Source organism: Sinohyriopsis cumingii, chromosome 11 (genome assembly GCF_028554795.1).
Source record: "Sinohyriopsis cumingii isolate HCF-2022 chromosome 11, ASM2855479v2, whole genome shotgun sequence".
In the NCBI taxonomy this organism is placed as follows: Eukaryota; Metazoa; Mollusca; class Bivalvia; order Unionida; family Unionidae; genus Sinohyriopsis; species Sinohyriopsis cumingii.
This window is the reverse complement of record NC_142971.1, coordinates 55,776,733-55,790,002: the sequence shown is the minus strand read 5'-3', so window position 1 is coordinate 55,790,002 and position 13,270 is coordinate 55,776,733. Positions and strand designations below refer to the sequence as shown.

The 13,270-nt window shown below is 33.5% G+C and overlaps 1 protein-coding gene across 2 annotated transcripts; it reads right to left on the bottom strand.

Moving 5' to 3' along the window:
• Positions 1–5,459: 5,459 nt before the first annotated feature.
• On the bottom strand, positions 5,460–12,925 carry LOC149788494 (ileal sodium/bile acid cotransporter-like). Of its 2 annotated transcripts, none has more exons than XM_089974494.1 (3): positions 12,513–12,925; positions 11,522–11,726; positions 5,460–5,592 (listed from the first exon to the last, which is right to left on the bottom strand). In XM_089974494.1, exons 1-3 carry the CDS (start codon positions 12,893–12,895, stop codon positions 5,557–5,559), a joined length of 624 nt encoding a protein of 207 aa, XP_089830620.1. In that variant the 5' UTR covers positions 12,896–12,925; the 3' UTR covers positions 5,460–5,556. The 2 variants fall into 2 exon arrangements, with proteins under 2 accessions (XP_089830620.1, XP_089830618.1); XM_089974492.1 differs by lacking the exon at positions 5,460–5,592 and adding an exon at positions 10,278–10,775.
• Positions 12,926–13,270: the final 345 nt, after the last annotated feature.

The window sequence follows — 13,270 nt, the reverse complement described above, 5'->3', positions numbered from 1 at the left end:
AAGTGACTTCCTTGATTGAAGTTCTGTCCATCAGATATGACTTGCTACATGTTACCCCGCTTTGAAGTCCTGAATTGAGATTTCTGATCCACTACAGGACTATTTAGTGTTTTATTCTCAATATGTTTCATAGGTACTCCATATCTATCCTGTTCAACTACTTAGAAGCTCACAAATCATCTACTCGCTTCTCCGCCACACTTTCTTGCACAATAAAAATAACATTTTGCAAATCTCACATATGATGTAACTGATTCCAGCAAAAACAGAATAGTTATAAAAGAAACTATGCTTAAGAAAAAAAGATTTCACTTCTGCTCTTTCTCTTGTAAACAGTCATACGTTTAATTCTTGAGATTTTCATCACTATGATCTTAAAAATAATCAATAATTTCAATATCTAGCGCAACATATTCAATTAATTGTAACTTTCATTTATATTTTTACATCTTGGTTAACAATGTGTCTAATCTTTCTCTGTGAACTTTTACTTTGCTTGATGCAAAATTTAAATGCTTTTTCAGCTGTTAAACATCTACCTCACTTGGTTAAACTTTCCACAACAGCCTTGTACTAGTTGCTCTATATGACATGCCCTGCACTCCTAACAAATGAAGCAGGATATATATTACAAGTGGATTTGGAGATTCTTGAAAGTTACTTGACTACTTTAAAGACTATCCAATCTAACCTGGGGAAACGCGTATTTAACACAGGTGAATTATCTGAACTTCATCAAATATTCATGACAACAAAAAGCAACCAAGTTAATGATACCTAGATTGCTCTGTACATTGAACAACAAAGAGAAATACACCATAAAGTTAACTTCTTTGACCTTCAACTGTAACTGAAATAATATAAGAACTCAGTTTGCAAACAACATATTCAAAAGCATCGACAGGGACACCCTTAAACTTATAAATAACGCAGTGTTTGCCAAACAGATGGACAATCTCAGGAAACTGTGAAAATAACCATGGAGGAATACAAATAAGGAAAATTTCAAAAGAAATGTAATTGCCCGCTGATTGATAATTGACTTTTATATTAGGTATTGGCTAGTTTATCATGTAATATAATTAAATTAGTGAATCGTATATGCGACGAATTCGTAGTATTATAGTTATTTTAATAGTTGTTATGAAATTTTAGTCACCTAAGAGACTAATACAATTATCCAACGAAGCTCCTTTTGCCCGTGGGAGATTCATTGTGTATCAATTTTGAAACACATTGCTTACGTTAACATGATAACCAACGTAAGTCATACTAAAAAAGAGACTTTATAAAGGACAATGTGTTCGCTATACCACTGATAAAAAGACAGTTGTACTAATATTCAACGATTTGCTACGCAGCACACCTATGAAGGAGTTTTGTGTTTTAATATCAAAACTCTATTCATTTATGTCGGACTGATACTGAAAAAAATTTTATCAAAAGGAAATATTTAGTGTTTGATAAATAAATAGCTTAATGCGTATGATGTATTGCGTTTACTTGTACCATTTTGATGACAGTTACCAATAACCAAATTGCTTTGATCACGCACGCGAGAAATGCATAATATTAGGATGAACAAGGTATATAGGTCACGTGTCTGGGAGACAAGCGTGTTTTGGTTGACAATATTAATATATTACCCGACGGCTGTTTCATGCTTGGTTGTGAACGTTTCCATGGGGTTATAAAAAGACAGTAACATATCTAGAGCGTGCTAAAATAAAGGAATGCCTGGGAGCACGAATAATAAAATCATGCACAAGTTTAATGGTCCCCTCCAGATTACGTTCCCCAAGACGGTTTTAAATACTGAAATGAAGTCTGGTGATGTTGTATCTTCAGTGCGTCTAGCAGAAGGCAATTACCGAATGTTTAAAGGTAAAACAACACCAAATGAGAAAAATTCAGAAAGAAACACCAAAATAATCAGTAGTTGTTGGGTCGATAACATTAAAACGAACTGTAGACAATCTAAATATTGATTAAAGAGACGCAGTTGCATCAAAGATTCATTTCGTCAATGGATGTAAGGTCCTGGGGTACATATCTGCAGATGATGAATGTGATATTTCAGAGAAATGCTTTGAGAAAATAGGTAGCAGCTTACTTTCGACATAAGATCGAATGTTTGAGACTGCAGATTTGGATTTATTCCTTTGAAACTGAAGGCTTGCTTTCCCCCATTGTAGTATAGAAAATGAAGGTATATGCCGCACCATATAGTCTTAGTTCTTTTAAAATTTAGCTATTATTTTATAGTTACGGAAAAGTGATACGCATTGCTCCCCAGGCGCGAAAATAAATGAACGGCTGCAAATTAGTGATTGAATGTCTGTAATTTCCCCTGTTGTGAGATCATGCTGAACTTGTTAACCACCCGTGACTACTATGGTTTTGAAAATTATTTATTGTATAATACTAAATATAATTAGCCAAAAAATGTCTTTGTGCTCTTTAGATTTGCACGTTTTGAAATTCCTGTGTAATACCTATTTGTATTAAATGGAGACATTTACAATTTTTTTACGACCATCACATATCACGGACGCGTCATTTCTGCTGTTATGTATATTTGATTTAATTTACATCTGATTTAATTGATTATTTGTTTTAAAATCTTTCTATTTTTTTATTTCATTATATGCCAAAATAATGTAGTTCTGTTTACTAGGAACTCATTCTATTTCCAGAAAATAGTTTGACCTTGACTATTCATTTTTGCAAACACATAAGGCTGACCTGGTTCCCGACCTTAATTCAAATTTAGTAACAGTCATGTCAGCAAGTTTAAATTTATTGTTATTGTGGGATGATAATTGTGAGATCGATGCAGTAATGAATATGTGATCCTAGGCTTGTAAATAGTTTTAGTGATGTAACTTTTTTCTCAGAGAGTACGTGATGTAAGAATAATCACGTGACCTTTATCCCGGCATCTGTTTTGCGCGATATTCAAGTTTTAAACCATCGCTAAGAGATAGATCTCAGTTGGGCTTCTAAACACTGGGACGTAAAGGTGTTTCTTTTGTTGTGTCATGGTGGGAATTACATTTTAATGTTTATTCAGATTATTTGGATTCTAAAAGATTAATTCGCTTATTTGGAACATTTTGAGTGCTCATGCAGAATTCTTGAACAAAGAAATTTCATTAATTCAAAAACCGGATTATTTATTACGCTCTACAAGGAACTGTAGACTTCAACACAGTACAGGATACAGCATATGCCATCGCCTTTTATCTTGGATTCTCTGTCGGGACTCGAACTTGAATTCATTAGAACATTGTATTATTAAGACTTCCAACATTTTGTTCGTGGATTATTCTTGGATTATGTTTGGATTTGATTCTTAAAACCTAAGTTCTTATTTTTTTCAATTTTTACAGTATTTTTCCAAGAAAATAAATTTGTTAAATTTTCTATTTTTATTCGTGGATTATTCTTAAAGCCGTAAGTTATTATTTTCATTTTTTACAGTATTTTTCCAGGGAAATACATTTGTAAAAGCTTTCAAAGCTTGTTGTTTTCACTCTTTCTTTTATTACTGTTTATTCGAGCCTAAACGCATAAGACTGCAAACTTGTCAGATGTAGAGGATGTTTTAAATCATAGCTCTTTTGTGTACGTATAGCTACTTTGTATGTTTTTTTGTGTGTTGTTGTTGTTTAAAACTTTACAAACTTTTATTTCTTCGCGCTTTGGTGTAAATATTCGAGGAAGTGTTTACTCCAAATAAAGGTCTGTTATAACAATGTGCATAGATGATATTTTTTACAATCACCCACGCAAAATACGCTTGTCATCTAGTTTTCCTTTTTTTTACAACTACCCACGCAAAGGACGCTTGTCATTTAGTTTGATTTTTTTACAACCACCCACGCAAAGGACGCTTGTCATCTAGTTTGCCATTTTTTTTACAACCACCCACGCAAAGGACGCTTGTCATCTAGTTTGCCATTTTTTTACAACCACCCACGCAAAGGACGCTTGTCATTTAGTTTGATTTTTTTTAAAGAAAAGATTGCATCCCCTCTTTTATTTCAATTATATATACACGGATGTATGGCTTTAGAATTAGTCTGTTATCTTCTTGAAACAATGTTATAATATAATTATACTGTTTGATGTATTAAAGGCATACCAGAAGTCGCGATTAATTAGGCATAAAAACAGTCATCTGTTTATTTTTAGAAGATAAAGTCAGTTTTACATAGGAACTTTTATCTGATAGCATGTCAATGCTTACGTAGTTCAGTAGTTTGTCTCGATAACTTTGTATATATCTTCTAAGTACTTTCTGTCCGGATTCAATGGTTTTATTCATTCATTCATTATCTAAAAATTCGTTTATAACTTTTCAATAACAAAATTCGGACGTGCTAGTTGTCAAGGAATTGTATAAACCCTTTTATTTCTTAAATACATTTACTCGGTGTGTGTGTGTGTGTGTGTGTGTGTGTGTGTGTGTGTGTGTGTGTGTGTGTGTGTGCAACGATACCCGAGAGTGATTTATGTATATTGTACAATTTATAAAACCCTGATTTGTTGATACCAGGGGTAAAAACTGAACCACAGATCATATTTTCCAAAAGCACCAAGATAAAAGTCAAATCTTGTGGAAAATGCTGATTCATACAATGATATCAGCAAATTCCCCCAAGGTGCCCTTAAAATATAGAATGATTACTCTGAACTGTTGTAAGACCAAATGTTTGGAATGCGTATTTTAGATCCAACTTCTCTACATTTCGACCTGTATATACCTGTATCGATATATAGGAAAATTCACTTCTGTTACAATGTTATGGATATGAACAGGTTCACATTTTCATTCATACTTTAAAATGCGATTTTGAGATAGCATTTAATAATGACGTCAGAAGGACTTTACACGACGATTAAAAACTACTGTAATTCATTTGTGTCATATAACGCTTAATTAAATTACCAAAGTTGATCCCCATTGATGTGTTTATAAGGTAAATATACAGAGATATTTACCCCGTATCTGAACATGCATCATTTTCTAATACCACCGAATCGTCTCTTGGTCTGAAGTTGTAATAGATACTAATTAGAAAGGGCAGACAATTTTGTTTTATCATCTCATACGATATGTTATAACAGAAACAATATCACTTAATATTCCTGAAAACGGCGGAGATGAATTTCACTGTCAGGAGATTTGACTGTAAGAAACAAATATAAGGTGAAAAGAAATAATGGCGTCAATTATAATGAAAATATATAGTTGTACAGCATACCCAATTACCTCACAGTACACTGAATAAGAAAATGAACATGGAGTGGCGGCAGTTGAAATCATGAAGTTCGAACATCAAAACTTTTTTCTAAAGCACTGTATTTATTTTCTGAATCAGCATAAATACCACTTTAATTTTTAATGAAGAAAAATTCGATTGCTTTCAGTGCATTATTAACGGTTCTTTTCCATCATGCTCAACTTATGGGCACTATTAGATCGATAGAAAGATGACAGAGTTCGAGCCCCTTTACGGAGGTGTCATTCCTGGCGATGACACTGTCATTTTATATCGATCGTTGCTGGGAACTGCGGGGTTCCAACTGTAAAGAAAAGCGAATTCTCATCATGAAGTCTGCCGAAAATTACTTTATTGAAATTAAAGAATACTTGATATAGTAAATTACATTCTAGATATAGAAATACATATACATTAAGTGTTACATTTTAGATATAAAAATTACATATACATAAAGTGTTATATTTTAGATATAAAAATTACATATAAAATTATTATATTTCTTCAAACAACCAATTACATACAATTCTGAAATTTCTGTCTCTTAGAATATAATATGAATAATTTAAAAACTATGAATTAACGATAGACAAAATGCATAAAAATTAAATATTTCAGACTAATACTACAATCATTTTGAAACTATTTCATTGCATGTTTGACCTAAAATACCCAAATATTATATTCTGTAACTTAAAGACATTTTATTTCTAAATTAATTATTACTGAGCATGAAGTTCGTAGCGAAATCGTATTTACAATGGTCAATTCTCTGATAACAAATGCACTAAAGCACTTAATAAAATGAAAACAATCTATTCCACACTACATTTATAAATTTATATGACATGAAGCAAAAAAAAAGAATACAAAAATGTTTAAAAGCTTCGAAAGAGACTTGAATCCAATTGTTTCCAAAATAGGTATATCTTAATGCGTTAAGAAAAATTATAAGGTCCGTTTTCCGGAGTTTTGCAAAAATGTAGGAACAGTTTTATAAATGCTCAATTTCCAAATATGGTCGTCTGCCTGACACTTCAGCTTCCGTTTGACTTCAGAGTTCATAACCTTCCCAATACCTGTTATTTAGATTCAAAGACGTCATCATAGAAAAATTTGCTGAAGTAGCACTTTTCATGAAATATATATGCTGAACTAATGAACGTCAGCATAGAAAAATTTGCTGATACTGTCGGTATTGTATACTGTTATTGCGTACTGAATTCGTTAACTTAGAAGAAGGAAACTTATAACACACTTATGCATTGCAAAAGACAATGCAACTCTTACTTAGCAACCACAATCATTATTAGCATAGTACACATTTGAATGATAATAATACAAATTAACATTTAATGAACATTCCTAAAAAAAAATGTAATCGTAACAAATTGATTAATGAACATTCCTAGAAAAGGTTCAATCATAATAAATTCATTAATTTGGACGAAATTCGGAAAAATATAAAGAGTGTTTATGCCTGAAAATGTAATCATTGCATCAAATAAAATTTATTTTACTGTAACATTGAGCTATTATCAACAGTGCCAAAACCTTTGCTTAGCAGGACTCGACGCAGCGATGCAACACATTTAACTGGATTTTGTTGTTGTTATTTATTCCTTAAAGGTATGTAGCGGATATCTACATTTTTTGAGTAGATATAATAAAGTTTTATGCCATACAAATAAGCCACTTGTGGCATTACAAATCGTTTCCCCTTCGCGAGTGAAATACTTCCCTATATCTACTCTATATTTTCATTTTAAAGGCAAAACCCCCGTAGATTTGCATGGATTTGTTCTCCAGACTGTGCCATTGCAATAAGCTGCCATACTCCCAGCTAACACATAACGCTTATGCTATAAGGATGTGATTTGGTTACGTGTGGAAATAACGTTCTGGCAACGTTGCTATATGGTTGTGTCGTGGTTACGAGGGGAAATAACGTTCTGGCAACGTTGCTACATGGTTGTTAGGTGGTTATGAGGGGAATAATGTTCTGGCAACGTTGCTAAAATATTAAACAACATAATTTCAATAGTTCTCTGATAGAACAATATAAAAAAATTACAATTGGTACGTATGTGCATTGATCATAACAACATGTACAACAAATAGTGTAATTTATATAAAGATAATATGTAACATCTCTACAAAGTTGTACCAATGTTGTGTCTAACCTTATACTATCAGAGGTAACAATCAGAAAAAGACACATACTAATTTTGAAGAATACCGATTCTGGTTTTTAATATGAATAAAATCCAGAAAATTAGCATAAAATAAAGTGAGGGTAAAATAAATGTTGAATTGTTTTGTTTTATCATACCTACTTATCTCTTCTTAAGTATCTTTACTATTTAATCATTTTAGATTCTTAATTTAACTTGTTATGTGTTTAGGCTCGAATAAACAGTAACAAAAGAAAGAGTGAAAAGAACAAGCTTTGAAAAATTTAACAAATAATTTATTTCCATTGAAAAAACACTGTAAAAATGACCACAAAAAAACAAACAAGAACTTACGGTTTTAAGAATCAAATCCAAAATAATCAAAGAATAATCCACAATTAAAATTTTAGAAGTTCTAAAAATGAAATGTTCTAATGAATTCAAGTTCGAGTCCTCACGAAGAATCCAAGATAGAAGGCACTGAAAATGATGTATCCTGTACAGTACTGTTGTCTAAAATTCCTTGTAGAAACACAAGAAATAACACTCCGGTGTTGGAAATCCAATTAAAAGTTATAAGATATGTTTTTGTTCAAGAATTTTGTATGAGCACACAAATATTTCCAGAGAAAAGAATTAATCTTTTAGAATCCGAATAATCTGACTAAAAATTAACATATAACTCGAAAACTGGCTACAACAGAAAGGAACGACTTGACATCAAGTGTTTTAAGCCCAGACTAAGATTTTGTCTCTAAAACAATAGTTATATAGTACTTTTGAGACGCAGAATGGGTACCCGTATGAGGGTCACGTGATCATGTTTACATCTCGTACTCTCAGCATGGCCCTGACAAAGACCAATCACTTTACTTTAAGGATAAAATGATAAAAAGTTGCTTACTTCGCTAAGGCTATTACAAGTTTAGGGTCACATATCCAATAAAGCCACAATCTTACCCTTATTATTCCCACAATAAAAATAAATTTAAAAAGAAAACAACATTTGTTCACGTGGCTGTTACTAATTTTGAATTAAGATCGGGAACTAGGTCAGTTTTAAGTGTTTATAAATGAACAGTCAAGGTCAAACTATTTTCTGAAAAAAGTTCCAAATCATGTAAACAACATTATATTATAATAGCATATAATAGAATTAAAAAATATAAGGCTGACAAGCAAACAATAAAATACAAATAAGTATAAATTAAATCAGATATACGTAACAAGCTTAACAGTTAAAACTTTGAAAGAGTGCAGTGCATTTTTGTATGTGCGACTTTTAATTAATTTTCGGGAGTTATCACGCATCGCTGCCTTCCCAATTCGCAAATTTGTCTACTGTTGCCTGATCTGTGCACTCATGTGCGCTGACATCTTATCGTCACTCCTTCTATTGTGGTCGCCTTACTGGTGAAGTTTAGTTTGTCCCAAATGAAAATGGCGCAGATCTGACATTCAATATGGTGACAATGGCAGTCTTCTTGAAAATCCTCCTCTATCCTACTCCTTCTAGATTTATGGTAATGTTGAGATTTTGGCACTGTTTAAGTGAAGTATAGGGCTTTCTTACCAAAAATGGTGCATATGGGTTTCAGAAACACAACCAGCTTTCATTCTTCGCTGCTTAATAGGTTTTAAGTGTTGCCAGAATGTTGTATTAATGTTACTTTATGACATTAAACACCTACAACATTCCATGTTTGCTGCAGCTTCATATGACAAGGTTGCCATGCCCTAATTGCAACGTTACTGCAACGTGGTTGAAACGTTGAACAGTTAGTTGGGATACAACGATGTTCCTAAATTTTACAATGATTGTGGGACAGCGAAGTTTCACAAATTCAGCTTGTAAATATTATGCTTCAAAGTGTGTGTTTTATCAAAATAACGATTGTATTCGTACGAAAATGAAGACAGTTATTTTGCTTACAAATTCCATGAACGGATTGATAGTATTTAGGTAGTGGCTAGAAATATGAGAGCGGTTGTATCTGACAGATTTCAGAGCGGAAGATCTTTAAACCAAACAAGTTTTTTTTAATTTTTTTTATTTTCAGTTTACTTGTAATGATTTTCTTTATTTTGTTTATTTCTAACATTCAAAAGTAAATTTTTTAGTGACCTTAACAAGCTCGTAACCTAGCTGGATAGCAGACTCTGCACTGAATTATCGATTTCAAGGTTTGCAATCAACATTAATCAACGGCTGATTTATCTATCGACACATAGCAACAGGTTATGTATATTCATTGTATGACAACTTCCATGATACATGGAGAAATCTAATTAGCAACATGTTAATAATTGAAGTATGCTTTTTTCTTTGGAGTTTATTTTAGGCATTTCTTGACGGCACCTCATTTATTACATAATTTAGAAGAGAAGGTGTAGAGTTGACACATTTTAGGATCTGTACGTTCTGATGTGGAAGTTGCGAGAGAGAGAGAGAGAGAGAGAGAGAGAGAGAGAGAGAGAATGGACAGAAGACGAAACATAAAATGTGCCTACATAGGGAAATATGGGTCCGAATAGCACATATAAGGGTAGATATGCCTCCTAAATGCAGAAGTAAAGTGCTTCCAAATGTAATATCGCCACTCTGGCGATAAAAAGTTGTATCCCTACATTGGCGACACCATTTTCTCCAATTTATATATTTCAGTATCCCGCTATTAAATATGTAATAAATGTTACTGTTACTCTTGTCGAACGAAAAGTCTGTTGTGTGCCATGTCTTTGAACATTTACCTTTATTTTTGCTACACTAGAGGGACAGGTCCCAGATAATGTTGTTACCAAATAAATACGAAACTAGTGATTTCATTTATTTATTCATACACACTGTGTTGCATAGACGAAACAATCCTTATAATTCTGAATTCTCATTTTAACTCTTAAGTGGACAAAGCTGATCAATCATTTCCTCCTCGTTTGCTTTCTGAGTAATTTTATTTTGATATGAGATACACTGACATAGCGCAACAAATAATAGAAGTGTTAGAAAGGAGAAAAGCCCAAATAGCAATGGATACATCATTATTTGAAAATACACGTCCTTAGGGAACGAGATGACTATCAATGTCAAACAAAGAGCAACGTTCTGGGCGCTGATTTCAATCGCTATGGCCTTTCTGACGTCATAGGTCAAGCGAATGACAGAGGACATTAAAAAGCCGAGACAGAGTCCGAGAGATGGCATGAGTCCCGCGGCCACCCATACCTGCCAACCGGAGAGGAACACACCTGGGTACTGGTAGATCAATAATACACTTACGCTTACAATGATCAAAAGGCCAAGCACACTACCAATCTGTAAATAAATAAATAAATTAACTATGAAGAATATAGGGTCGATTTCGGGGTTTCGATAACTATCTGATGTTATGATAAAGTACTAAATATTTAAAATGCTTCTGCTTTCATAAGACTTTATTTAATCTCTTTCCAAAAAGCTTCGATAATTGACAATAAAAGAAAAATAATTAAATATACATCGATACTACTAATGCTAATAATATAATTAGTTGTAGTAGTGGTTGTGGTATTTGTACTAGTAGTAGTAGTAATAGTAGTAGCTGTGGGAGTACTGGAAGTAAAATAGTATCATGAAGTTTTCACAGTAAGTTTGACTTTAAAGTCAAATATGCAAGCTGTAGAATCCTCGAGCCCTTACCGATTTGGCAAAGCCGTAAAAAGAGTCCGCGTTATGATTGTTGTTGTTGTTGTTGTTGGGCTTAACGCCATTTTTCAGCACTCGATAGGCTATACATGGCGGCCAGTATTAATGGTGGAGGAAGAATCCGGGAAAACCCTGGAAAGAACCACCGACCCTCGAGAAGCTACTGGCAAGCTTTCTCACATACCCACATTGGCCGAATCCGAGACTCGAACCTACGCAGAAGTCCGCGTTATGATTTTTTTGGGGGAAAACGTAGACCATAATATAATGCATATGCCTCATGACTTATGATTTGATAAATTTTCCAAACAGTCATATTTATACTCTGCAAATGATTTAAATTTTACTTATTCTAGTGTAAGGCACTTGACCTTTACCTTGGCTACCCAGATGGCCGCTCTTGGAAATTTCCAGAGGATAAGCATTCCGATTGGGACCGGAACCATAACCAGGATGAGGGCGACGATGATGTTGATGTAAGGCACAACTGTAGACTGATCTGTCCAGCTCCGAGTGTAAATCCATAGATTGAGAGGCATCATCCCTATTCCTATCGCCGTGGACGCGGCTGTCATACTCACGCTGCAAAAGTATGGTGAGCATATGTGACCATTCATTGATATCTGATCACAGTAACACTGATTTTTTTACAGTCCAGTAATCCATACGCAGTTAAAATACAACGCCGACAACTTTTATCTTTCAATATTTACTTACTTGTTGAGGCAAAATTAATTTACGGTGTAACAATTTCACAATTGCTTTAATCACAATGTAAACAATGATTTCAAACAAATACTTTTGCCATATTTTATTTCTTTCCTGCTATCATCGTTACATACATAATTGTTGCATTAACGAGTGCAAATAGATAAGACTCATTTGTAAAAGAAAGCTGATGGAGGGGTTATAAATATGAAAATTCAGATTTCTGTTTTATCTATTTTGTTAAGATACACATTCAATTCAAACGAAACCATTATCTTAAAACAGTGTCAACTTAATTCTAAATGGCATGAGATTATTACACAGACATCTTCTTTTCGTGATCAAAGGATACGTCCCTGCAATGGCAGCCTTTAATTGAGCAGTTTATTTATATCTATCATGTATGCTTTGAGAGCTGAATTTAAGCGTCTCGTAAGAGAGAAAGAACACTTGAAGGTACACGATTACACAAATAGGTCTAATTATACTTTCGAAATAAAACAACAGCAAAACAGATGAAGTAAGAATAACATTAAAAAAACACCGCGCACATATAAATTATGATTTATAAAACCTTGAAGAAATTCCGTAAATGGGTTTCTCTATTCAGTTTCTTTAAACTATAGGAAATACGTACGTCACACATCTAATAGTCCTCACCTTAAAGCTACATTTCCTCCCGCCCAGAAGGTGATAATATTAGAAATTGCTCCACCAGGACAAGTTCCTAGCAAAATCATACCAATGGCATCCCACTTGCCTGGTTTTAGCGCATGCGCCAGGCCAAACACCATAGCAGGGTACAGAATGAATTGGCAGAACATCGCCATACCCATTCCAATGGGTCTTCGCAGCTGTCGTTTGAGTTCCTCTAGCTGAATTGTGCAGCCTAGTGTCATCATCACCAGCGCCATGATGATCATCAGAATGATGTCAATTGCCTTTTGTACCACGGAATCAAACTTTGGTACTAGGTTGACATCTGTTGCATTTGTTAAATTTGAACAAGCATCGTACTCGAATAATAAGTTATTTTCTGCCATGATAAAGATGTTTCAAACTAATACTGATAATGCAACTTGATGTCGAGTGTAGTAATACACAGCTAACTTTTAAAGGTAAGTAACTAGAATGGACTATATTCATGTCATCTTTTTTTGGCAGAAGTGTAAACAGTTTCCCCATATTCTTGTCACGATCCTATTTTAGTGATTATGAACTTTAGTGATCCGTGTATACACTGCAAACAAATGACGCTTTTTTGAACATGAAAAGGTCTTTTAAATATATGCCGTTATACAATAATAATACAAAATTATCATAGCTTATGTGCTAAAAGTTATCAACTGTAACACTACATCTAACGGCATGATAATTTATAGTTGCAAAAAGAAACAAATTTGTTAAGTGAAAGTCAT

What these genes read in the sequence shown, in the direction of transcription:
- LOC149788494 (XM_089974492.1), bottom strand. Translation starts at nt 12,895, where the DNA reads ATGGCAGAAAATAACTTATTATTCGAGTACGATGCTTGTTCAAATTTA. An exon ending in GGAGGAAATGTAGCTTTAAG is followed by an intron (nt 11,727 to 12,512) that starts GTGAGGACTATT and finishes ATACTTTTGCAG; the next exon opens with CGTGAGTATGACAGCCGCGT. An exon ending in CGGCCATCTGGGTAGCCAAG is followed by an intron (nt 10,776 to 11,521) that starts GTAAAGGTCAAG and finishes ATTTATTTACAG; the next exon opens with ATTGGTAGTGTGCTTGGCCT.